Source organism: Physeter macrocephalus, chromosome 20, assembly GCF_002837175.3.
Source record: "Physeter macrocephalus isolate SW-GA chromosome 20, ASM283717v5, whole genome shotgun sequence".
Taxonomy (NCBI): domain Eukaryota; kingdom Metazoa; phylum Chordata; class Mammalia; order Artiodactyla; family Physeteridae; genus Physeter; species Physeter macrocephalus.
Window position 1 is genome coordinate 166,746 of NC_041233.1, and position 27,743 is coordinate 194,488.

General features: G+C 40.6%; 1 protein-coding gene across 1 annotated transcript in view; it reads right to left on the reverse strand.

Annotated features, from left to right (window-relative positions):
* The window catches only part of FMN2 (formin 2), a 315,875-nt gene that overhangs the window by 98,829 nt on the left and 189,303 nt on the right, over positions 1–27,743 (reverse strand). Inside the window, exons 14-18 of the mRNA XM_024131954.2 lie at positions 7,303–7,394; positions 7,012–7,141; positions 5,810–5,956; positions 2,939–2,998; positions 2,680–2,800 (exon numbers count right to left, since the gene is read on the reverse strand). Of these exons, the coding sequence (XP_023987722.1) occupies positions 2,680–2,800; positions 2,939–2,998; positions 5,810–5,956; positions 7,012–7,141; positions 7,303–7,394 (550 nt within the window). The remainder of the gene's footprint in view (positions 1–2,679; positions 2,801–2,938; positions 2,999–5,809; positions 5,957–7,011; positions 7,142–7,302; positions 7,395–27,743) is intronic.

The window sequence follows — 27,743 nt, forward strand, 5'->3', positions numbered from 1 at the left end:
GTGCTTTCCTAAATAAATTTCTTTGGTTATCATGTTCTTATATTCTGGAGAAGAAAAATTTCTTAAATAATAAATTCATGACTAGGTAGATCTTAAAACTACTAAAGGAAACAAAATGTAGTTAGCCATCTGTGCTCATGGTTTTTTAAAATCTAACTTAACTTTAATGGTGCTGTACACCACCCAAAGACAATGCCCTTATGTCGTCCTGCCTTCTTGGAGCTTGCTTTCTTTATTTTGCTTTTGTATATTTAATAAAAACTGTCTCAAATGTTAAAAAAAAAAAAAAAAAAAGAGAAGCCGCTAACAGCCAGGAGAGAACAAAAGCTACCTGTCACTGAGTTCGGACAGTCAGGGGAGCACCAAGGAGCTGCAGGAATCTTGGGAACAAGTACAGACACCAAACACAGTGGGTGCTCTTACAAAATGCTAAAATGAGGTTCAGTTGTCTGAGCCATAACACATTATTTCTTGGTCTTTCTTTTGAAATGAAAATTAAGTCTAGAAGCAGAGGCAGAAACAGTGACAGAGCCAGAAGATGAGTGACCAAATGGTTATAGCTTATCTGTCTTTATCAAACTAGTCACACTCTTTATTCTATTTTTTCCTTATTATAAATAGCTAATATTTTTGGATACTTACTTATTATATGGAAAATATTGTGAAAACTCTACATATATCATATCATTTTCTAAGTCTTCTTAAAAAAAACATGCTTCTGAAAAAAAAAAGTGGACAGGCTATTTGAATCTTCTGAAATGAATTACTTAATTTGATCACTTGAAAGGAATCATTATTAGGCTACATTTATCAAAGTGAAGAATATTTTAAGGTAATTATACCCAAAATAATACCTCTCAAAAAAAATTTCTCTTTTTAGCTCTGCGTCTTGTGAGAATCTGCCATTTTCATGACCTCATGTAACTACAGTGAGAAAGCATGTAGATAGGAAAAGTGAGTAAGAAAACATTCCAAAGGGAAGCACAAACCAAAGTCAACATAAATCCCCTGTTCATGAGATCACCATTCCACCTGTTTATAAAATCATGTGTAAACTATGAAATCCTGCTTTGCAAGACTGAAGTTATCAAAATGTTAAGTATTTTCCAGAAACCCCAGAAATGCCCAGCACCACGAGGGAGGTGGAGAGAAAAGAAGAAGAAGAAGGAGAAGGAGAAGAAAGAAGAAGAAAGAAGAAGAAGAAGAACAAGAAGAAGGAGAATTTCATAAGCAAACCAAGATACCTGGCTAAATTTTGAAGTATGATAAATACTACACATGAATGGTTTGCGTTTTGTATTGCTTTAAGAAATCATACTTAAATATATAGTAATGTAGCATTACACAATTGTAACATAGTTTTAATTGTTATTTATTTTAAAACAGGCAGTCATTCTTGGGCTCTATCCATGAGCACCCATATTTGATGCTCTCAGGGCAGCATCTAAACGGCAGGACTTCACCCCTCCTTGACAGTGACGATTGTATCTCTGGTACCCACAGCACCTAGCAAAGGTCTTTCATGCATCAGGCCCATAATAAATGTTAAGTATTTAGGAACTACAGGCAAATTATATAATGTTACTATGTTGATTTAAATCCATATAAATGCATCTGTGACCAGAATATAACAACTCCATAAATCTGATTACAGATCAGTATCTTAGATAAACATTTCAACACTGGGATAGAATCTCTTAAAAAGTTTTATCATCTCTTTGCTTTCTGGGGTAACCAAGCCTCTTCTCATATAGTGATACAACATGAAATGAAAATCTCACATAAACTTACTCCATCCCTGTCTGTGCTTAAAGAGTTAGAAAGATGCTTAAATCGACAGCTTAGGTGTTCTCAACTTCAGAGCAAGAAGAAACCTCATGAAAAGGAGGTAAAAGGGATGAGTGAAATAGGTGAAGGGGATTAAGGGGTACAAAGTGGCAGTTATAAATAAGTCACAAGGATGTAAGGTACAGCATAGGGAATAAAGTCAATAATACTGTAATAACTTTGGTACATAATAGATGAAGATATATTGTTGTACATCTGAAACTAATATAATATTGTAAGCCAACTGTACTTCATTTAAAAAGGCAGGGGAAGGGGATGAAAGGGATTTTACCTACAAAAATAAAGAAAACTATAAACTACTTGCTTTTGTGCTCTTCTTTAAATTTACCATTTTGAAGAATTTCAAACTCTCTTCAAAATGATTTGATATAAGGCTTTTCAACTAACAAAAAGGCATTACACATGCACGTGTTTTTTGACCAAATATGTGAAAAAAGATGTTTTCTTCCCAGGAAAGTTTACACGCCACAAAATCTCAGACAAGTATAGCAAGGGTGGGTAGGAGGGAATATGTATCTTTTAACAACGACATGATAAATGTACAAATGTTCTTGGCTATAAAGTGAAAGCAAGACAGTCAAATTTGCCCCTGATGAAAGAGGCTGCTATTCAAATAACCAAGATGCTATTCAATAACTAAATTTCTAATACACATAACTTTTTAAACAACAAAAGAATAAGATTATTGGTAAAATTTTTCTTTTGCCACACACACAAACAATGTTTACATGGATGTAAAAGATTTTACTTTCTTTAAAAACACTGAAAAGTCTGTCCTCATTTAAAAAGCATAAATAACAACCATGAGTTTCTTTAACATTGTTAAGTTACCTCTCAGGTCTTTCTTGAGTTTTCTGAGGTCTTTTTGAAAGTCTTCAAACTTCATCTGCGAGGCCTGAAAGAGGTCCTGGGGTTCGGGCAGTGGAAACACACACTGTTCCTTCCCAGCGTCCTGATCAGCAGGAAGCACAGAGCATTTAAAGGAATGAGGACTGAGCAACAGCAGCAATGACAAAACGAAGACAAACATGGCCAAATCGCTCAACAATGAGGAATAACAAGATGTGACTCTATGAAAAAACTGTCTCACCTCATCAAAATTGCGAAGATAATAGGATACGATATATGACAAAAGGCTTCTGCTATTGTCCTAGGCAGAGAGACCAAAGTGAGTAGAAATATATTTTTTAAAGTATTAAATATACAATGTTAAATTAAATTCACTCCAGTAAATCCACACATGTAGATGAGAATATTTGGGGTGAAAGGTGAAGTTCTCTGTTTCTTCTTACTTTAACGGTCCAGACGGTCTTGTTTTCCCCACTGTTCCCACCTAAGCCCCACATGGAAGCACAGCTGTTTCAGGGTGGGGTCTCAGATGTATACACCTTTCTGTTTTCACCCTCCTCGACCAGACAATTAGTTCATTAATTTTATGTTTTATTATTGAAAGGTATAACTACTATCTAAACTGAAACGACTAAATATCACCAGCATTTCTGCATGGCTGGACCAACAGGGACCACCCCAACAGGAAATTTGAGGCTTGTTAGTATGTAGATTAAGAAAATTTAAGTTAAGTATTATTTCAAGTTAGCTGGAGCTTTAAAAATGCAAGTGCATATTATAAATTATGTCAGCAACTGAGATTTAGGAATTAATATCCATGCAGCTATAAATAATGTAATATATGTAGTTCTAAAGGAAAAAATGTTTCATATCTAACAATCTTCAAAGAAGAGCTTTCCACCTTCTTTCTGGCATATTTAAAGAAATTTTTTTTTTTTTTTTTTTTTTTTTTTTTTTGTGGTACGCAGGCCTCTCACTGTTGTGGTCTCTCCTGTTGCGAAGCACAGGCTCCGGACGCACAGGCTCAGCGGCCATGGCTCACGGGCCCAGGTGCTCCGCGGCATGTGGGATCCTCCCAGACCGGGGCACGAACCCGTGTCCCCTGCATCGGCAGGCAGACTCTCAACAACTGCGCCACCAGGGAAGCCCTTAATTTGTTTTCATTGCTCAAAATTAGTATTAGATAATCTGAATGTGTGAAACCAAATACATATTTTTAAAATACACCCTATAATACAAACTTTGTTTTCTGGAATGTTCAATCTAACCATTATTTTTTCCCCCATTGATAATAAAAGAACAACATCCCTTTATAATCAAGTTTGACATGACATGATATATCTATTAGACTCCCCATATATATTTCTATATACATACACTACACGAAAATATATAGCTATAATAATAAAAGTAATACATTTATTAGAAACAGGATTGCTTGTAAAATGATTTAAGCACCTGACTTCCTTTGTCTTTCCTAAGTTGCAAATCAGTGAAATGATCAGCAATACCTGAATCAATTAACAAAACACTTATTAAATGCCTGCTGACGGGCGTGCTGAGCAGAAGTTAATTCTGACTGATCCAAGGAACAGCTCCATCCATGCAGGTCTATATAACTATATAGATATAGTTATCTTCATTTTATACAGAAAGAACCAAATAGACTTTGCATATAGCTCTTGTGAGAATGCAAGTGAAATTATTTTTTAAAAACTTGCTTCTTGATTATTTTTTCCAGATTATTCCTTAATTAATGAAATTTAACTTATAGGAAGATTGAATAAGATATATCAATCAATACAAAAAAAATCCCTTATTCATATATAATTATGATCATCAGAATCTATTTCAGATTCATTTGGATAAGTAACATTATATTGACGCTATTTGTATTCCAATGTTATTTGCAAAAACTACTTGTTTCAATCCAACAATCAACTGTAAGAACTATTCAAAAACTACCATGTGTTTAGAAAAAAGCTTTTGTTTTTGAATAAATGATTTATCATGTTGACATACTGGAGGTTCCTATGAAAATGTATATCACACAAATAAAACAGCATTTGAAGAAATATAACCATAAAAATCACAAAAAAAATATGCTGTTGGTGTTCCAAGCGAGGACTATGTTTTTCCCAATTATGGAAAAGCACACTGTCTGGCATTTCATAGAAGCCCGATGAAGGAATATTAAATGACTATATGAGTGGATATAAGTGAATAAACCAGTGAGTTGCTGACTGGCAGAAAAAAGCAATAAAAGTATCTCCCTCCTATCAGGGAGATTATTGCCTTATCTAGGAGGGCCAATTCCTGTACTTTCATTTTTATAGGCCAATTGTTCACTTAAACTCAATATTTTAAAAACATTTCTTTCATAACTTCCTTCATCATATAGTTCTTTGTGAAGATTCTTTTATCAGAGAAACAGAACTCTACTATTTTCTAAGTTTACAATGTCAGACTTTAACTCTGACCACTGTGGTGGTTTCCCTAATGTTATATTTCTACTGACACTCTCATAATCTCTTAGATGTTAATTTTAAACAAACACAACTACAGAAGTAGAATAAAAAATAATAATTAGGTTTGCAAAAGGGCTTAGATGTTCCCATATATACCAGTATCAAGGAGAGGATGATATAGAGAAAAACAGGATCATCTTTTAAATTTTATTTATGCAGTACTTTCACTCGCCTTTGTTTTGTTTTTAAAACATGGGCCTGTTGGCCTCCATTGCTTAACATGGAGAGAAGAAGAAAGTGATGGATACACTGTCTAATTTATAGAAATCAACTAGTCCTCAGATCCAAAAGGATAAATATTAGCAGACATGGGGAAGATAGTAAAAAATAATTATTTTTATTTTAAAATATTGTCTTCTCAATTATTCATTAGACACAGGATTCAAAATTACTCACTTTAGGAAACATTATTCTTCCCTAGATCACAAATATATGGTGGCCACTACTTTTATCTAGATCAGAACACAAAGGGAATTTTTACCTTGGGACATAAATATTCATCACACTGGTTTACAAGTCAAACTTATTACTCAACAAGATGCCCAGTCCTCAGCGTGCTACATTCACTCACCCGAAATACTTACACTGCTTTTGACGTCTTTCAGCTTTGGGAGGATGTCTAACCCGAAACCGTCTGCCTGTCCCCGAGTCTTATTTCCACCATTCATGTAGTTGCCAAAGGCAAGAACCAAACCCAAAACCTGCATGACCCCTGATCCATTTTTTAATGTCTGTAAAACAGGATAAAAAAGAATATCTCACTCACAGTCTTGTCTGAATTATCTTAAGTCAGTGGCAGCTATTCGTATTATACTAGTAATTTGGGGTCACATCCAAACTTTATCAGTGCTCATTTTAGTATATTTAAGAGCAGTGTCTCCAAAGATAACTTAGAAAAAGTTGCACCACCCACAAGCATGCAGGTTGTGCTTCTGTAGCTGAGACGTACCAGCCTAGGTCATTTCTGTGATGTAACTGCATGGAAAACAAATATGGCTGTGATATGAGAACCACCACAAAATAATATCACTGCCATCGACCTAACTGTACCTGCCTCTGTGCAACACAAATTTTTGGCATAAGGTGTAACTACCAAAACGTAGTTATAAAGTTTAATTTCCAAATTTAGATTTATCCTTGAAAGGTTCACACTCACTTCTTCCAAAACAAACAGTTTAAGTTGAATTTGTACATCACTTCCTCTGAAAATGTGTCTTTCATGACATCTTACTACTTTTCAAAATGATTTACCATAGCCAGAAAGAATGGTGCTACTTTGACAAATTGTTTTAAATGTTAATACTGGTAATTTCTGCCAAGCATTTGTTGTTTGTTTTCAGAAGAATATTTATCTTCTGTCGAGTCATAACAGCTGTTCCCGAAGCATTTGGTTTGAATCACTAACAATTTGTTGAGGGGCCCTCCCCAAAATGGAGGAAAATAAAGGAAACGCCTTCACGTGGCTTTTGGCTGGCAGTCTGATGGAGGAGAGGCCCGTGACACGGGGAGATTGTGCTTTGGCGAAAGCAGGGGGACAGAAGCCTGCAGGGGTGGACGCCCAGTGACCACGCCCCAGCAGCGCTGTCCCGGGGTCCACTCGCCCTCCTGCACATTTGCTTTGACCTTGATGCTCAGTCATCATACATTCTCTTTGGTGGGACCGCTATCCTTCAAACTTTATGAGTACTTATGGTAAATAAAAGACAACTTGTTTGAAATACGAACATGACCGAACACAATTAAATATCAGAACCCAAGCGTCAGCCCCCGATGGACCAGCACCCACCTCACACAACTTCTGTAGCAGCTCCAGTTTGCGCCGAATTGAGCAAATGCTTTCTGAAAATGTGGACTGAAACAGGATGCAAAAGACTCGCTCTGAAAAGTTGGGGATTAGTGACAGTTCGTAAAGGAACCTAAGGAAATAAAGCCAAGTTAAGAGTAAAAAGATGACGCACATAAACACGTTCATCCTCACATCATTCATGATACTGACGCACAGAAGGTACTTCATTTTCTGAATGGAAAGAGCCCCCCGTGGCCTGGACGCCGCCCACGGGGCCGAAGCCCTGCTTACTGCTCAGGTTTGTCCAGAGACTTGGGGTTTTCCTTGTCTTTGGAGGACCGGCCGTGTTTTTCAATTTTTTCCAGTTCATCTGACTGTGCTCTCTGGAACAACAAAAGCCAAGTGGTTTTTAGATAATGATGATATTAAATACAGCAAAACTCTCTATATTTTCATATTTCTTAGCATCTGTTTGAAGTAAAGATCGTCTCCAAATCTTCCAAATGTCATTGTCTGTTAGTGACATGCAAAATATTTACTCCAGCATGCTTTAAAAACAACTGCAGTTTCCCTCTCTTGTTTTTTAGCGGTTTATGATACCCTCTAGAATGCAAGAAATTCATTTTAAAGTGTCATTTCTTATTCAGAAATTAATCAAGTTAAATTTGGAAGTAATTTGATCCTAAAGCTGTTAAAGATTTTTAAAGGGAAAAGTACCTATTTAACTACTGCAATCATTGTTTAGATCTATTTGTTTTGGGGAAAGAACAGTACAATTGAATTATTAAGTCATGGAACAAAAATAAAAGATTTTGATTCTTCTGAATTTTCTTTTTGATACAAAAATGGCTCTAGGCTTTTCTTCCTAGGTGTCTTCTTTCACCTTTTAAAATCTCAAGCTAAAAATCTGTTGTTCTAAGTTTGTTTCTTTATAGGAGAGGATTCTGGGCATTTTAACATAAGGTAGAAGATTTTATAGGCTTCAAGAAACACAAACTTACTCTTTGTGGAGAATTTGGATGATTTTATTTTCAGTCTTGTCTCTGTAATTCACAAAGATGTTTCAAAACAGCCAAAATACTACATAGTCTAAGTGCATTAACAAGTTTGAGTAGACCACCCTATCTTGGGTTTGAGTCTAGTCCTCCGATATTAAAATCCCTTTAACCATTATTTGTTGTTTACACAGAAAAGCAGCTCAGCCATAAACTGCTGTAGATGACAGAACCTGATCAATTTCTAGAGACTACAGATTTCCTCTAAACAAAGCATGTTCTGTTTTGAATTCACTGATCTGAAATGCAGGTTTTTCTGTTGATGGGATTAACTAGGAAAGACTAGTTTCTCCAAGGAAGCTTCTCTTAGCATGGAAAGATTTGATGACAGATCGGTAGATCTTCGGAGGGTTTGATCAATTTTGCTTCCGGAATGTAATGTGACAAAAGGATACTGAGAAGTAAAGGTACGACGTCCACTGCAAAGCCTGCCTTGCCCACCTCGACCCCATTATAACCAGTCTCTCTCTAGAACAGCACGGAACCTTGTGTTCACTCTGTGTTGTGCTACACATACCACAGAGTCTCACTGGTGATGCACACACATGCCTACAAGCTTCTGGAGGAGGAAGGCCATGTCTCACTATGGTCCTAGTGACTGGTATGGTTCACTACTGTATGGTCAGCCCTCAGTATCGTGGGTTCCGCATTTGTGGATTCAACCAAATGCAGATCCAAAACATGTGGGGAAAATTCCATAAAGTTCCAAACAGCAAACGTGGATTCACTGTGCTGCAGCAACCTTTTACACAGCACTTACACGGCATCATAAGTAATCGAGTGATTTAAAGCATATGGGAGGGTGTGTGGGGTCATATGCAAGTACTGCACAACTTCATTTAAGGGACTTGAGTGTCTGCGGATTTTGGTACCAAGCCCCCACAGATACCGAGGGGTGACTGTGCAGTTAGCACTCAGTAATTTTTTTTAAACACTGAAAAATTAAATCAGTAATTGAATATGAAAAAAGAAGGCCTCCAACTCTGGGGAGAAGAGGGAGGTAAAAGGACGAAATATAATGACAGGACACTTGAAATAAGAACTAATGAGGACATGATGATACAATGCCAACTGCTCAGCATCATCCTGAGAGTACAATGAGAATCTTTATGAGGTAATTTGAGTCCAAAATAGATAACTATGCCTACATGAGACAGAATTAGTCATTTCAAATGCTAGGACACAAATAGGTAGATAAAGAAATAAGAAAACTATGCCCAGCAAAAGTACATATGACTTCACTCATCTGTACATCCATCCACGCAATTCTTTTGGGTACCCATCATTCATCTCTTACGCAGGAATACTTATGTGTGTAAAGGTACAAGAAGTAGGACTAAAACATCGTAGGTTTTTAAGCAATATTCATCAAATCTACAAATTCTGCTATTCATCAGTACACCAAGACGAGCTGCTTCTTCTTGCCCATCATCTCCGCTTTCTCCTTGCAAAACATGTGGGATCAAGCAAAAGTCAGTTATTTTCTACCTATTAAGGCCCCAAATTCTTACTCTTATCAGCAACCATCAACAATGTCAAACTACTGACTACAAATCTGTACCAGAACTTAGAGGTCACCTCGATAATTCTGGCTTTGTTTGACCCCCAAAATGAAGTTAGTCTCAAGGGTTCCTCTCAGGGTCGGGCTTTAAAAAGGATGAATTTTAGGGATTTATTCATCCACCAGTTCAATCAAAGACGGACTGTTTACCAGGCACTACACCAGACACTGGAGATAAAAATATATAGGCTGGGCTTCGGATTCAAGGAAAATACCACCACACGACCCATCACGTTGCTCATAACACCACTCTTACTTGCTCAACCCTGCTGCAACAATCTTCCACTGCTTTTTAAAACTATACATAACCCTCTGTAAGAAGAGGATGCTAGTGACCACACTACTGTACCAGTGGTGATGAGAGTTATCTATCGCAATAGGTTCATTTTTCCTTACGGCCAAAGACACACAGGCAAAGTAACTACACACTCACATACCAATGAACATAAAGGAATTTCCAAGTTCCAAACATTCAAGTAGCGAGCCTTCCCTCTCCCAGTCTCACAAGACTAGATCATTTCAGTCTCCAGCACAGGGACGGTCTTTTGGTTACTACCTCCCTTTACTTACTGCACACTCCCCCCTTCCCACTCCCACCCCGATTACCTGCAGGTTTGTACCAGAATTTCCCTTTCTCAAGAGTTCCTGTTTGCCTAGAAATGAAATAGATCTACTGCTGCTAAGTTGGAGGCGTTCACCAGTTACCAAAGATTCATGGTGCCCAACACGCAGACACACTCCTCATTCAACCGCTGGCCAGAACCGACCTGGATTCCTGGCTGCCAGCCCCGGATTTCACCAGGTATTTTGACCTCCACTGCCCTAAACCCACATGCCCTGCAACTGAAGGCTGCTCTTCCAACTCCTGAGAAAAACCGTAGCTCCCAGAGAGGATGGGGCTGGAGAGCAGGGGGTGCAGGGGGAGAGGAGGCTGTTGAGAGGGATGATGTGCTTTCCTGACGCCGACTCTATTGCTGGCATTCAGCCAGTGTTTCTCAAGCGGGGTTCCAGGGAACACTGACTTGGGTCCTGAGATTCATTAAGCATTCCTGTGTGAGGACTCTCCCCGGCGGTCCGGTGGTTAGGACTCCGCGCTTCCACTGCAGGGGGCGCGGGTGGGGTTCAACCCCTGGTCGGGGAGCTGGGATCCCACATGCTGTGCGGTGCAGCCCAAACAAACAAACAAAAATTGCGTATGGTACCCTTTAAATAAATACCCTCAGAAGTTATGTTGTTGAAAAAACTATTTCATTTGAACAGCGATCCTCCTACCTAATTGATCATAAAACGTGTGTGTGTGTGAGAGGGACACAGAGAGAACAAGACAGAAACGCTCCCAAGGAGCCGGTGTTCCAGGGATGCAGGTGGGAACACGGTGCAGGCCGGACTCTCACCAGTCCCCGTTTGCTTTCTACCATTTTCTCAGTGTTTCTATTCTACGTCTCATCGCTAAATCTTTGCCTCAGCCCTCGCCCGCATGTCTGCCTCCGGATGGGCTCCCGCTGGTCACAGCATCACACCCCCTGTCCCTGGACCCCCGACAGCCCCCCCTCAGTCCCCACCGCCAGGCCCGCACTCCCACCCGCCCACACACGACAAAACTCTTCAGCCCGCATTTCTGAGACAGCCCGCTTTCCCCTGCATATGTCCACACGAGCAAGTGCTTCGCCAACGTTTTCTCCTGCCTAGCTCAGAAGCACCTTGCACAAAAAGTCTAAAAACGAACTCATGTTTTCTTCCCCAAAACACTCAGCGGTCCTGATGACAGCAAAGTGGAAACGAGTCACCCAGCCGGACGCCGATGAGTCGCCCAGCCTCAGAGCCACTCTCCCCCGCCGCTCCCAATGCTGTCGTCCGGCCCGGGCCACCACCCTCCCGCACGTTCTGCCTGGCCCCCCGACACGGCCCCCAGCTGTGACCCCGCGCCACACGGCACGCAGTGTCACTCTGTAAAGACGCGGCCCGGAGCCTGGGCTCCAATGGCAGCCCTCACGCCTGCGTCTCAGCTGACCCTCACTCTTAGATCAGCACACAGACCCCGGGTGACCGCGAATCCCCCGTGGCCCGCCTCCCGCCCCCATCTTGTGTCCTGCCCGCACCTGCTGAGCGCTTCTGTCCCCACTGGCTTTCCTCCAGTTCCTCAAGTGGACCCCACTCCTCTTACACCGACGCTGCGCCTTGTGTCTGGAACATTCCCCACACGTCTCACTCCTCAGCACCCCTGCTTCTCTGCTCTGGGGAGGCCACCCTTCACCTCCTCCCCAGCCTGGGTCCCCCTGGGGACACAGCCCCGTGGGGCATCACCACTGGCAATGAGTCTGGGAGGCGTGGCCCCCAGAGTACAAAGACAGCTCCATAAGCCCAAGGATAATGTCAATGTTTTCATCATTGCAACCAGAGCACATGCCTGAAATAAAGCAGACGTTTAATAAATATCTGATGAAATAATCACAAATGCATGGAGTTTATTATATATAAATTACTCCAAAGGCACTCATTTCTTCCTAATGTCCTATCTCCTCATTCAATCTCATCTTTTCTCTCCTTTCTGCAATAGAAACAGTAACTACCAGGCCTTGAAACAGTGGGTGTCTGACTTTGGAGAAGTCAAGGTCACAATGTCTGGTGACGTCGGCGACAGCAGCCAGGCAGCCGGTTCTGTGCTGGATGGAGGTTGAGGGGAGACTGTGCCTGGTCTCCAGGAGTTTTCTTTTATTTATTCCTGTGCTATTGATCCAGCATCAGCAGCAACCGTCCTCTTCCTGCAATTGACCTGTAATTATCACTCCCTCTCTCCGCTCACCCCTCCCCTCAGCCCTTTCTTTCCTACCTGAGCCTCAAACTCCCTTCTCCCCCACCCATCACTCCCTGAGCCCTTCACAGCCCTCCCTCTCCTTCTCCAGCTCAGAATCTCGGAGGCAAACTGACTTCTCTCATCTTGGGCTTGGTTTTTGAATCCCCACGATCTGTCTCACTAAGCTCAAAAATGATCTTCTTAGAGCCAAGAGTCTCTTTTACCTGTAGATAAAACAAGAGCTCCTATTTATTGAGCCCTTAATAACAGTCAGGCACCCTGCAAAGTGTTCTCCACGTACGATGTCATGTAGTCCTCACAGAGCCCTGACAGGTAACGTTATTACCAACAGCATCACCCCCATCGTATGATGAGAACGCTGAGTCTTAGGTTTCAACCAGTGAGCATGGGTGCCAAGGTCCAAGCCTTCACCTATCATCTCCTGATGTCAAGGGGCTGACACAGATGTCTTTTTTACAGAAGCGCTACTGAGCCCCAGGCTACCTACTGAAGGGGCCCAGGGCCTTGAAGACCAACATGGGGCCAAGACGAGGACACCCCATTCCTTCCTGCAACTAAAAGTCCTGGAACTAAGACCACAAACAAACGCAGGAAAGCTATGAAAAATGCAGGGAAGGCTGACTGGCCGGGAACCTCACAACCTGAGGAAAGCCCTAAGCTCCCCGGGTTTTCTTTCCTCCTTCCTCCCCAGTGGGGTGCTGGAGAGGCCTGGATGCAGGGCCACCTCTAGACAAAGGACGTCTGGCAGAAAAAACCTCATTCTTAATACTTGTCCTACTCGAGCCAAAAACCAAGAGAAAAACTGACCCCTCGTGGAATCAGTGTGGCCGAGCGGAGAAGCGAACGTCCCCCCAACCTGGCAGCAACGCGGTAAAGCTGGTTGGCAGGAGGCAATGCTACTCAGCGACCCTCTTCCCCAACCTCCCCCCCCAGTGCCTGGGGAGCAGCTGGTACTTCTCCCACCCCCGGCAGCAACGAGGCACGATGAGGTGGCTCCGAGGGGTGACAGTGAGCCTACAATCTAACTGGAAAACGGGCAAAAGACGTGGACCTCACCAAAGACAACACACAGAAGACAAACACATGAAAAGACGATCATTTGCCATTAGGAAAATGCAAATTAAAAATCACAGTGAGAGGGGCTTCCCTGGTGGCGCAGTGGGTGAGAGTCCGCCTGCCGATGCAGGGGACACGTGCCCTGGTCCGGTAGGATCCCACATGCCGCGGAGCGGCTGGGCCCGTGAGCCATGGCCGCTGAGCCTGCGCGTCCGGAGCCTGTGCTCCGCAACGGGAGAGGCCACAGCAGTGAGAGGCCCGCGTACCGCAAGAAAAAAAAAAAAAATCACAGTGAGATATTACCATACACCTACCTATTACAACAGCTAAAATTTAAAAGATGGTGACAGTACCAAGGATGCAGCAAAATTAGATCTCTCCCATATTGCTTCTGAGGACGTTCTGGAGAATAGTTTGGCAGCTTCCTAAACATACATTCTAAATATACATTTAACATATGCCGCAAAGATGAGAAAGCTTATATCCACACCAAAAACTTAATGTATACGGATATTCATAGGAGTTTTATTTGTAATAGCCAAAACCTGAAAACCCAAATGTCCCTCAGTGTAGGAAACAAATGTTGGAGTGTTCACACCATGGAATACTATTCAGCAATGTAAAAAAATAAGCTTTTGATACACTTAACACTTGGATAGATCTCAAGGGAATTATACTGAATGAAAATAGCCAATATCAAAAGGTTACAGGTTACATCCTATATGATTCCATTTACATAACACTCAAAATGACAAAATTACAGAGATGGAAAACAGAATAGTGACTGCCAGAGATTAGGAATGGGGAAAGGGGTCTCTGCAGAGGTGGAACAATTCTGTATCTTTTTTTTTTGGCTGTGCCGCAGGGCTTGTGGGATCTTAGTTCCCCAACCAGGGACCAAACCTGGGCCCTGGCAGTGAAAGCACCAACTCCCAACCACTGGGCCACCAGGGGATTCCCAACAATTTTGTATCTTGATTGTAGTAATGGTTACACAAATCAACACATGTGATAAAACTGTACAGAACTACACACACATAGAGGCATGTGCTCGCACACATGCACACACACAAAGGAGTGCATGAGGGACCAGCAAAATCGAAAAAGGTCTATGGGTCATACCAATGTCAATTTCCAGATTTTAATACTGTACTACACTTTTGTAAGATGTTATTACTGGGGAAAACTGGGTGAAGGCTACACAGGACCTGTGTGTACTATGTATGCTGTGTCCTGTGAATCCGCAATTATTTCAAAATAAAAACTTAAAAGAAAGATTTAAAAGAAAGTGCTCATCTGTTCCTTTATGTCCCCAAATACGTTCCTCCTTTGAATATCCAATCTTGGTCCAGACACCCAGGAAAGAAGCCGACTTCGGTCTCTCCCCTCCCTCGTCCAGTTAGGCAACAATTCCTAGCTCATGAGCCCTGAAAAAACCTCAGGAGCAGAATTCCCCCTCTCCCATCTCAACGCCACATCCATCCCTGTCAGTCTCAGCCCCTCCCAAATGCAATTCCAGCTCTCCTGTGGGCTACCTTCCTCCAGCACAAAATTCCTCACGCCAGATCACTCTGCCCCACCTGCTGGGAAAGTCCTCATCTCTACTCTCAAGCTTATAAGAACATCTGCAAACAGCCCCAAACCTTGCCTCGCTACGAAGATTACCCAGGGTTCCCCAAATCAAGTAACTGTCACCTCTTCAGCAACTGTTCTGTTCTTTCCACAGAACTCTATTCCAGCACTTGTCACCTTGGCCGGTAACTATTTAGCTACGTACCTGACCCCCAACGTCTGATTTGGCAACCATCCATCTGAGGGTTAGTTCCTCTCATTTTATTTGAATAAAAAACATGCATGTTAGGTACATTATAAATGAAATATCCTTTTCTGTGTTGGACTGGGGACTTCTCAGCAATTTCAAGGGGAAATGCTTCTGTATTATTAAACAACCACTTAAAATATACTTTTTACACATTACACATTCAAGACTTTATGGGTGGTCTCTACACTATTTGTTGACTTGTATTTCCTCTAATCGTGAAAACTAGCTTTTCAAGAGATATACTTTATATAGTCCACAGACTAACATACTACAGTCCAACAGATCTTTCCTCCCAGGTAAAACAAACAACTGGAATTTCGTTAAATGCCAAGGGCTGAGGGGAATTTACAAAATGATGGTCAAGGATACATAGCAATGGTGGTCACAGACACATAGCAATCTCAAGGGCTGAATGGCTCTTCAGGGGACCTGAGATAACACTTAACCATATATTGGCAAATCACCATATATTGGTAAGTAAACAAAGATTTCAGAGCCAAATATATATCTGGAATCATTCAACTTCCTAAATGTCAACTGAAAAAAAACCCCACACAACCTAAAAGTTGAGGATTATGTTTTAATCGGGGACCTTACTGAGGACTCTAGCCCAGGATATAGCCTCTCAGATACTCTGAGGAACTGTTCCAAAGAAGTAAGGGGCTTTTTGCTGAAACAAACAAACAAACAAACACGGAGTCGAACATCAAAACATTACTGCTAATCACAAAAAACAGACATCTCAAGTTAGATGTTAGTGCTTTTCTGTGTATGGGAAGATGCCAGAGTCTAGGCCCATTGAAATTATTCCTTTGATGTGAACCTCAGCCATCTGGGACCAGTGTCCTATTATTCTCCACCCTAAATGTCAGGGGCAGCCACAGTGGCTGATGGCTTGACGGTGGGCAACATTCTTTGCTTACTGGAATGGCAGGAGACACTTTTTTTTCCCCAAAATTCAGTGAAGGAAAATGATAGGAATTTTACATCCTTAAGAAGAGATTTGACTACTCCTTTAATTGATTAATTGCTGAGCTAAATGTTAGTTACTGCAATCATGGGCAACAAGGAGGGAAGGATGATGGACCCTCAAGCAGAATGTCACAACCATCCAATGCTATTCCTGTTCATGAAAAATTTCAAGTCAGTTCTCTGCTTTGGAGTAACCAAGGCTCTTAGCAGGTACCTACAACAATCAACACTTGCTACCACTGAAATATCTCTACCTTATATGACCATTCACAGGCCAAACCTGCAAGTCTCCTACAAAAACTATTACATTCCTAGTCTAAATACACTACTCTACCATCAGCAAGACAAAGGGATTTAAAGAAGGTATAGCCCCTGAGAAAACCATAATCCAAAAAGAGTCATGTACCACAATGTTCACTGCAGCTCTATTTACAATAGCCAGGATATGGAAGCAACCTAAGTGTCCATCGACAGATGTATATGGAATCTAAAAAAAAAAAAAGCCATAAAGAACCTAGGGGCAGGACGGGAATAAAGACGCAGACCTACTAGAGAATGGACTTGAGGACACGGGGAAGGGGAAGGGTAATCTGGGACAAAGTGAGAGAGTGGCACGGACCTATATACACTACCAAATGTAAAATAGATAGCTAGTGGGAAGCAGCCGCATAGCACAGGGAGATCAGCTCGGTGCTTTGTGACCACCTAGAGGGGTGGGATAGGGAAGGTGGGAGGGAGGGAGACGCAAGAGGGAGGAGATATGGGGATATATGTATACGTATAACTGATTCACTTTGTTATAAAGCAGAAACTAACACACCATTGTAAAGCAATTATACTCCAATAAAGATGTTAAAAAAATAAATAAAATAAATAAAATCATATATACTTACAAATAAATAAATTATATATATATAAGAAAAGAAGGTACAGCAAAGATTTACGGCACCAGCTTGGCACGAACATTCATCGTGGTTGCTAGCCAACGGCACCATTTCTCTAATGCCTGCCTGCTATCACAGAAAATTGCTGGGAAAGGTTTAATGTATGTGTGTCAGGAGAGACTTCCCCCCAGGAGAGCTGAATAGTCTGTAATTGGACCAGAATTTCTCAGGGAAGTGCGAACTCTGGCAAAGGCATAACACAGCAATCATCCCTCTATTCTTGTCTTTCAAGCAGTACCTGTGCTCCCAGCTACAGACATGCCACGTCTCCCCTCCCCAAACCCAACAGCCTTCATATTCTACTCTTTTTTAGGAGATAGGACTTTAAGTGCCTTATGATATACATTGTGTTAAACTATTATTTCGTTGAATGTTAACACTTGAATTACTTTACGATTATTAAAAATTTATGCATATTGCACCTACCCCGCAAAACTTTATCCTCCTTGCTGAGGGAGGCTGGACAGCAATAGGTACCTAGCACATTTCCTAGAAACATACTATAGACAAGAGCATAAATTGGAAAAGAAAATGTGTAAGCATAAATTATTTTTCAAGCTATTAATATACACTATTATTTCTGTATACATTATTTTAAACATTTAATTAAATATTCAATACTATATTTTAATAGGCACAATATACACAGCTTTCCAGAAATGGAGCTACCAGTCATATCTAAGAAAAACCTTACTTCAATTTTAGCAAGTGTTTACCATTTTGGAAAATCCTATTAGTGGTGATAAAAGTAATTTTAGCTGCTACATTCAAGGCGATTATAAATAAAAAGACAAATATTGGTCTCCATCATATCTTCTGGTTCAATAATTTACAAGCATCATATAATATTATAGATTACTTTGTTATTTCTACTTTAGCGTGTAGACATTAGATCTTTAAGGTTATATATGTAGAAAAATTTTTATCCATGAATTTCTTCTCAGGATGGTAAAGGAAATGTGGACAAAGAATGTCGTTGCCATTTCAGTAGACAAAGGATGTTGCAGCCATCAAGCCATCCCCACGTGTGCTCCCTGAGGAGACTCAGGATGGAGTAAAGCAGTACACTGGCCCTAGGTAGTTAAGGTACACATCAAAGGAATGATTTCCATGAGCCCAGACGCTTGCATCTTCCCATACACAGAAAAGTGCCGAGGTCGTTAACTTGAGATGTCTGTCTTTGTGATTAGCAATAATCTTTTGAAGTTCGACTACATGTTTTTTTCTCCTGTGTATCTTGACACTTCCCTTAGCTCTTTGGAACAGTCCCTCAGAGAGTTTTCTGAGAAGCTGTATGCCAGGCTTAAGTCCTCAGTAAGTCTGCCGAATAAAACATAATTCTCAACCTTCAGATTGTGCATATTTTTCAGTCAACAGAAACATAAATATTTGTTAGGAAAAGGAAGCACTGAATAGATAGGATTGAGAATTAACAGCCTGGTCTAAGGGCTACCCATCCGGGATGACTCATCCTTCTGCAGGAAGCTCCCTAAATAAAGAGACTCAAAAAGTAAAGGAAAGGAAAGTGGTAACACCGGAGCCTGATGAGCAAATGTCGCAATGTGAAGCGACACAGTAAATGTCAAGCGATTACTTCTTGACATTAGTAGTGGGTCTGGTAATTTGAAACAAGAGAGGGTGTGGGGGGAAAAGGAGATCAGGAGCAGAAAGAAGCACCACAGAGTCATGAGCACAATCTCTCTAAGGCCCCTCACGGATACACAAGGAAGCCAGTGACCTTGACGTTGCTGGCGAGGTCGACCCAAGCAGCTCCCCTGCTGTGCTTTACGTGGGGGATCGGATTCTGTGACGTGGCTCCAGAGACCCGGCTTTCTGTCCCGATGACGAGAAAGCAGGAGTCTTTATTTCAAATGTAAAAGTAAAAACTGACCCCAAATTAACTTTGTTGAACATCTGATCACAGTTCCTCTTTCTGCTTAAAATATATGCCATCATTTAAGTAATGATCAAAACCTCGATGTTTTTAAAAACATTCTGCTTAAGAGAATGTGTCAAAGTGTTATGTTCACCATAAATAAATGCATTCATTTGATAAATATTTCTTTGTAGTGCTTAGTGGGTTCCAAGGGAATATGATACTAAGGGAAAAAAGCAGACACAGAAGTTCCATGATGTTCCATGGAGGGGATGAGAGTAAATCCTGGGAATGTGTGTGGAACATCCAGGCTAAGTGCTCCAGAGGTGAGTTCGCTCTGCGTTTATAACAGGAGGGTTTATGACCCGGAAGAATGACAGAGGGGGAAGGAGGGGATAACAAAGGTTCAGTGATGTTCACTAGGACGAGATGGTGAGTAGAAGTCTCCCATCTGAAGGAAGCTTTGTCAGTGCTTGTTCTAGTGGTGGGACCAGGAGGTTTTGAGAAGCAGAGGCCAAATGGCTGGAGGGCAAACAGCTGGGAGAGCAGTTCTCTAATGAGTCCACCCTTGGATTTCACCAATCAAATTAAAATCTAATCTTAAAGTAAGGTGAAAAACAACGTATGTGAGCATTCCCGCGTCGTGCATTTCCAGTGAAGTTGTGTTAATCATTCTAACTTTCATTTCCCAGGAATTCACTGGAGACAGTTTATTGAAGAGAAGCACAGTTATGGAAAACTCAGTCAATACCTTTATGATGTGTCAGGCAATGTCACATCCCAGATGAACAGGAAAGACACATAATTTCTGGATTTTATGAAGTCCATAGCATCCATCTGTAAGTGATTCAAGACCTAAAGCTTTTCCTTTTTAATTCTGAAATTCACCCTAACCACCTTTATAGTTGAAAATGAGCTACAGGGATTCCAGGAACCAACCCCAAAAAGAAATTTAATATGAGAATATGGTTTTCAAACAGCTCCGTGGGGAAAGTCAGTAATCCTCTCACATCTGTTCGAAGTAACTAATGATTAAATGTTGCTAAAAACATGAATCCAATAAAGACCTCTTGGAAGTGACAGGAACAGACAGTTAATGCAGTTCATTTTCACTAAGGTAACACAGTGCAAACCTCTGAGGATGCTTCATCTTGTAAAGTGTGCCGGATACTTTTCCAGATTGAAGTTTATGGTCTGTCAACCACGACAGTAAGTAAAGATCACTACCACTTTGCCCGTGAAATCCAATCCCAAGAAGTGTAAAGTTAAACCTCTAATTCTTGCTATCTTGCCTGCTTTTTTTTCTCCTTCTAATTGGATTAGAGCTGTTTAATTACAAATGGATGCGGATTTTTTCCTCCTTCTTTTTAATATTTTTTCTTGGACTGAACTTCTAATAAGATTCACTGCCAAGGTTTGGTTTTGTCTTACTATTTAAGATTTTTTTTTCTTGACTGTGAGATAAAGGGAACTGAACCTTAAAAAAACAATTCAACTGATGGTCATACAAGGACATTTTTATGGACACATTTCTGAATTGATATTAAATACTTGATTTACTAAAGAAAAAATAAGGAATCTACCGCAACTTCTCCTCCATCCCCCCAATCCCCATCCATCACTTCTCACCGGGCCATCTGAGGAGTGTGTACTAGGAATCAGAATCAACAGATACATTTAACCAACTGTAAATATTACGTACTGCTTTTGAAGATATTTTACCCTCAGAACTCAACGGCATTAAATAACCCAAAGTTAATTGTAAAGATTTTTGCTTTTAAAAACTCAATGGGATATACTGTATTTAGTATCTCTGTGGATTCACTAGGTGTTTTGGGTTTTTTTAACATCTTTATTGGAATATAATTGCTTTACAAAGGTGTGTTAGTTTCGGCTTTATAACAAAGTGAATCAGCTATATGCATACGTATATCCCCATATCCCCTCCCTCTTGCGTCTCCCTCCCACCCTCCCTATCCCACCCCTGTAGGTGGTCGCAAGGCACTGAGCTGATCTCCCTGTGCTATGCAGCTGCTTCCCACTAGCTAGCTATTTTACATTTGGTATTGTATATATGTCAATGCTACTCTCTTACTTCATCCCAGCTTACCCTTCCCCCTCCCCGTGTCCTCCAGTCCATTCTCTACATCTGCGACTTTATTCCTGTCCTGCCCTTAGGTTCTTCAGAACTTTTTTTTTTTAATATTCCATATATACGTGTTAACATACAGTATTTGTTTTTCTCTTTCTGACTTGCTTCACTCTGTATGAGAGACTCCAGGTCCATCCACCTCATTACAAACAACTCAATTGCATTTCTTTTTATGGCTGAGTAATATTCCATTGTATATATGTGCCACATCTTCTTTATCCATTCATCTGTCAATGGACACTTAGGATGCTTCCATGTCCTGGCTATTGTAAATAGAGCTGCAATGAATATTATGGTACATGACTCTTTCTGAATTATGGTTTTCTCAGGGTATATGCCCAGTAGTGGGATGGCTGGGTCGTATGTTAGTTCTATTTGTAGTTTTTTATGGAACCTCCATACTGTTCTCCATAGTAGCGGTATCAATTTACATTCCTACCAACAGTGCAAGAGGGGCCCCTTTTCTCCACACCCTCTCCAGTATTTATTGTTTGTAGATTTTTTGATGATGGCCATTCTGACTGGTGTGAGGTGATACCTCACTGTAGTTTTGATTTGCATTTCTCTAATGATTAGTGATGTTTCATGTGTTTGTTGGCAATCTGTATATCTTCTTTGGAAAAAAAGGATCTTGCTGTAATTTATGTCATAGAGTGTTCTGCCTATGTTTTCCTCTGAGAGTTTTATAGTGTGTGGTCTTACATTTCGGTCTTTAATCCATTTTGAGTTTAGTTTTGTGTATGATGTTAGCAAGTGTTCTAATTTCATTCTTTTACATGTAGCTGTCCAGTTTTCTTAGAACCACTTATTGAAGCGGCTGTCTTGATGCACTAGGTTTTAATTCCTCAGGAAACAGGTATTGCACCGTCAGGATTGCTTTTTTGGTTTATTTATTTATTTTTTTTTTTGGTTTTTTTAAATAAATTTATTTATTTTATTTACATTTATTTTTGGCTGCGTTGGGTCTTCATTGCTGCATGCGGGCTTTCTCTAGATGTGGCGAGCAGGGGCTACGTCTTGTTGTGGTGTACAGGCTTCTCACTGCAGTGGCTTCTCTTGTTGCCAAGAACGGACTCTAGGAACATGGGCTCAGGAGTTGTGGCTCGCCGGCTGTAGAGCACAGGCTCCATAGTTGTGGCGCACGGGCTTAGTTGCTCCGCGGCATGTGGGATCCTCCCGGACCAGGGCTCGAACCCGTGTCCCCTGCATTGGCAGGCGGATTCTTAACCACTGCACCACCGGGAAGCCCAGGTTTGTGGTTTTTGAAATTATGTTGTGGTTAGATTTGGAGACTGCCCCAAATTCATTGACATCTGGAAGAGAAAGCTCCCTGCCAACCGTATGCCACCAAGGAGAACAAAGATTACATTCTAAACAAGGCTGTGTAACGAGAGCATCCATCCGTTTCACAGAGGTTACACGGTCCAATGACACGGAAGCATCTGGAAAAAGCAAGCATGTATTTATAGCAAAGGATTCAGGTTGGCTACGTTTACTGTTCTCAAGGATAAGCAGTGGAATGCCAAGTAAGAGTGTTACTTTGTACACCTGAAACAAATATCTCAACTATACTTCAATAAAAAACGAAAAGGAAAAAAATAAAAAAGTAATTGGTAATAAAAAGATTACTCCTCATATATTTAATATATTTTATTAATTAAATAGACATTAGTCTATTTTTTCTTGATAAAACTTAAATATCCCTTTGAATACCATTATTAAACTATTAAGGCAAAATTAAGACTCTATTTAGATACCTTTCAAACAAGATTTCAGACATGAAATGAGTAATTACAGTTATATCAACACAATAAAGGTTTGAAAGATTTCCAAGGAGTCCCCCAAGCCAGACCCAAGAGCACCCATCAGTTTTTCCTTCCAGAGGTACCTTCATATGAGCAAGACTCATGTCCTATGGAGTGACACGTGACATAGGAATTACATGCCAAATAAGAACAAACCTCCCTACTGTCCACGCCAGCTACTGGCTCTGGGCCCTCAGCTTACCCCACTGACCCCACTGACATAGTGGACAGGCCTCCGCACTGTGCCCTTCACCGTGGTGAACACAATGTTACGCTTTATCAGTAGGGGGTGCTGGAGGCACATGGCAGGAGGAAAGGGGGCTTCTGGTGTGAGGGCGTTGGCCTCTTCCTCCCCACCTGCTGCACAAGTGATCCACAGTGTGGGTGTGTGAGGACATGTGTTGGGGGTCCTCTGGCTGGCCGTGACTGCAGCCACAAACCAGAGCACATAAAGCCCCTTGGAGCTTTGCAGTCCTGGCCGAGGTCCTGCAACCTCTTTACTCCCTACATGGACACCAGGCACTGCACACCGGTGCCGCCACGGTTCACCTGGGCCCTGAGCTCTGTTTCCTGAGCTCTCTCAGCGTGGACGCGGCAGGCTCTGGGCTCTGCCCATGGGGCTTCCTCATGCCGGCATGCCTGGGCACAAGCTGTGGCTCACCTGCTGCCCTAAGTTTGTTTTCCACTCACCCAGAGACCGGGGATCAGGTGTGGTCTGGTCAAACCAGGGTGCTGCAGACACACCTAGTCCAGGGAGAAGGTCTCTCTCCAAGTCTCTCCTCGCTTGGGTCCTAGAGCCATCTTCACATCCTTGTACTCTCCCAGCACAGGTTAACCATTCATTATAATAAGTTTCCCTGTTTACTTTACCCTGAGGTTTCTATCCCCTGATAGGACCCCCACTGATAGCACAGCCAATCCCTAGTACCTGACATCCCACTTTCTGCCCTGCAGCAACTAGACTCCTATATATATTTGAATGAATGAGTAGACAACTCAAACCTAACAGAACCAAGACCCGTTTTTTATTTCCCATTCTTCACCAAACCACTTCAATGTATCTCTGAATGGCAACTCTATTGTCCAGGCCAAATTCCTTGGGATCCTGCTTCATTCCTCTTTCTCACAGTCTGTATCCAGACCACCAGAACACAGGTACCAGTCCCCTCCACCAGGAAGCCTACACAACCCACTGAAGCAGCCTTACCCACTGGGAGCAGACCCCAAAAACAATGGGAACTATGAACCTGCAGCCTGCAAAACAGAGACCCCAAACACAGTAAGTTAAGCAAAGAGAGAAATACACACCAGATGAAGGAACAAGGTAAAAACCCACCAGACCAAACAAATGAGGATGAAATAGGCAGTCTACCTGAAAAAGAGTGAAGAGTAATGATAGTAAAGATGATCCAAAATCTTGCAAATAAAATGGAGAAAATTCAAGAAACGTTTAACAAGGACGTAGAAGAACTAAAGAGCAAACAAACAATAAAGAACAACACAATAAATGACATTAAAAATTCTCCAGAAGGAATCAATAGCAGAATAACTGAGGCAGAAGAACGGATACATGACCTAGAAGATAAAATAGTAGAAATAACTACTGCAGAAAAGAATAAAGAAAAAAGAATGAAAAGAATTGAGGACAGTCTCAGAGACCTTTGGGACAACATTAAATGCACCAACATTCGAATTATAGGGGTCCCAGAAGAAGAAAAGTAATAGAAAGGGACTGAGAAAATACGTGAAGAGATTATAGTTGAAAACTTCCCTAATATGGGAAAGAAGATAGTTAATCAAGTCCAGAAAGCACAGAGAGTCCCATACAGGATAAATCCAAGGAGAAACACGCCAAGACAGATATTAAACTATCAAAAATTAAATATAAAGAAAAAATATTAAAAGCAGGAAGGGAAAAACAACAAATAACATGCAAGGGAATCCCCATAAGGTTAACAGCTGATCTTCAGCAGAAACTCTGCAACCCAGAAGGCAGTGGCAGGACATATTTAAAGAGATAAAAGGGAAAAACCTACAACCAAGATTACCCAGCAAGGATCTCATTCAGATTTGATGGAACAATTAAAACCTTTACAGACAAGCAAAAGTTAAGAGAATTCAGCACCACCAAACCAGCTTTACAACACATGCTAAAGGAACTTTTCCAGGCAGGAAAGACAAGAGAAGGAAAAGACCTACAATACCAAACCCAAAACAATTTTTAATTGGTAAAATGAATATACATATCAATAACTACCTTAAATGTAAATGGATTAAATGCTCCAACCAAAAGACAGAGACTGGCTGAATGGTTAAAAAAATAAGACCCATATATATCCGGTCCAAAAGAGAACCACTTCAGAGTTATGGACACATACAGACTGAAAGTGAGGGGATGGAGAAAGATATTTCATGCAAATGGAAATCAAAAGAGAGCTGGAGTAGTAATTCTCATATCAGAAAAAATAGACTTTAAAATAAAGACTATTACAAGAGACAAAGAAGATCATTACATAATGATCAAGGGAGCAATATTTATAAAGTGTATAAATATATATAACTTATAACAATTGTAAATATTTATGCACCCAACATAGGAACACCTCAATATATAAGGCAAATGCTAACAGCCATAAAAGGAGAAATCAGCACTAACATAATCATAGTAGGGGACTTTAACACCTCAATTTCACCAATGGACAGATCATCCAAAATGAAATTAAATAAGGAAACACAAGCTTTAAATGATACATTAAACAAGATGGACTTAATTGATATTTATAGGACATTCCATCCAAAAACAACAGAATACACTTTCTTCTCAAGTCCTCAAGGAACATTCTTCAGGATAGATCATATCTTGGGTCACAAATCAAGCCTTGGTAAATTTAAGAAAGTTGAAATCATATCAAGTATCTTTTCTGACCACAACTCTATTAGACTAGATATCAATTACAGGAAAAAATCTGTAAAAAATACAAACACATGGAGGCTAAACAATACACTACTTAAGTACCAAGAGATTACTGAAGAAATCAAAGAGAAAATCAAAAAATACCGAGAAGCAAATGACAATGAAAACACGACGACCCAAAACCTATGGGATGCAGCAAAAACAGTTCTAAAAGGGAAGTTTATAACTATACAATACTACCTCAAGAAACAAGAAAAATCTCAAATAAACAACCTAACTTTACACCTAAAGCAATTAGAGAAAGAAGAACAAAAAAAACCCAAAGTTGAAGAACAAAAAAAACCCCAAAGTTAGCAGAAGGAAAGAAATCATAAACATCAGATAAGAAATAAAAGAAAAAGAAATTAAGGAAACAATAGCAAAGATCAATAAAACTAAAAGCTGGTTCCTTAAGAAGATAAACAAAATTGATAAACAATTAGCCAGACCCATCAAGAAAAAAGGGTGAAGACTCAAATCAATAGAATTAGAAATGAAAAAGAAGAAGTAACAACTGACACTGCAGAAATACAAAGGATCATGAGAGATTCCTACAAGCAACTATACGCCAACAAAGTAGACAACCTGGAAGAAATGGATAAATTCTTTGAAAAGCACAACCTTCCGACGCGGAACCAGGAAGAAATAGAAAATATAAACAGAGCAATCACAAGCATGTAAATTGAGACTGTGATTTAAAGTCTTCCAACAAACAAAAGGCCAGGACCAGATGGCTTCACAGGCAAATTCTATCAAACATTTAGAGAAGAGCCAACACCTATCCTTCTCAAACTCGTCCAAAATACAGCAGAAGGAGGAACATTCCCAAACTCATTCTACGAGACCACCATCACCCTGATACCAAAAACAGAAAAGATGTCACCAAGAAAGAAAACTACAGGCCAGTATCATGGATGAACATAGATGCAAAAATCCTCAACAAAATACTAGCTAACAGAATCCAACAGCATATTAAAAGGATCATACACCATGATCAAGTGGGCTTTATTCCATGAATGCAAGGATTCTTCAATATAAACAAATCAATCAATGTGATAAACCATATTAACAAATTGAAGGAGAAAAACCACATGATCATCTCAATAGATGCAGAAAAAGCTTTTGACAAAATTCAACACCGATTTATGATAAAAACCCTCCAGAAAGTAGGCACAGAGGGAACTTTGCTCAACATAATAAAGGCCATATATGACAAACCCACAGCCAACATCGTTCTCAATGGTGAAAAACTGAAACCATTTCCACTAAGAATCTAAGGAGACAAAAGACCTGTATGCAGAAAACTATAAGATACTGATGAAAGAAATTAAAGATGATACAAACAGATGGAGAGATATACCATGTTCTTGATTGGAAGCATCAACATTGTGAAAATTACTATACTACCCAAAGCAATCATCCACAGATTCAATGCATTCCCTATCAAACTACCAATGGCATTTTCCCAGCACTAGAAAAAAAAATTTCACAATTTGTATAGAATCACAAAAGACCCCAAATTGTCAAAGCAATCTTGAGAAAGAAAAATGGGGCTGGAGGAATCAGGCTCCCTGACTTCACACTCTACTACAAAGCTACAGTAATCAAGACAGTATGGTACTGGCACAAATACAGAAATATACATCAATAGAACAGGATAGAAAGCCCAGAGATAAACCCATGCACATATGGTCACCTTATTTTTGATAAAGGAGGCAAGA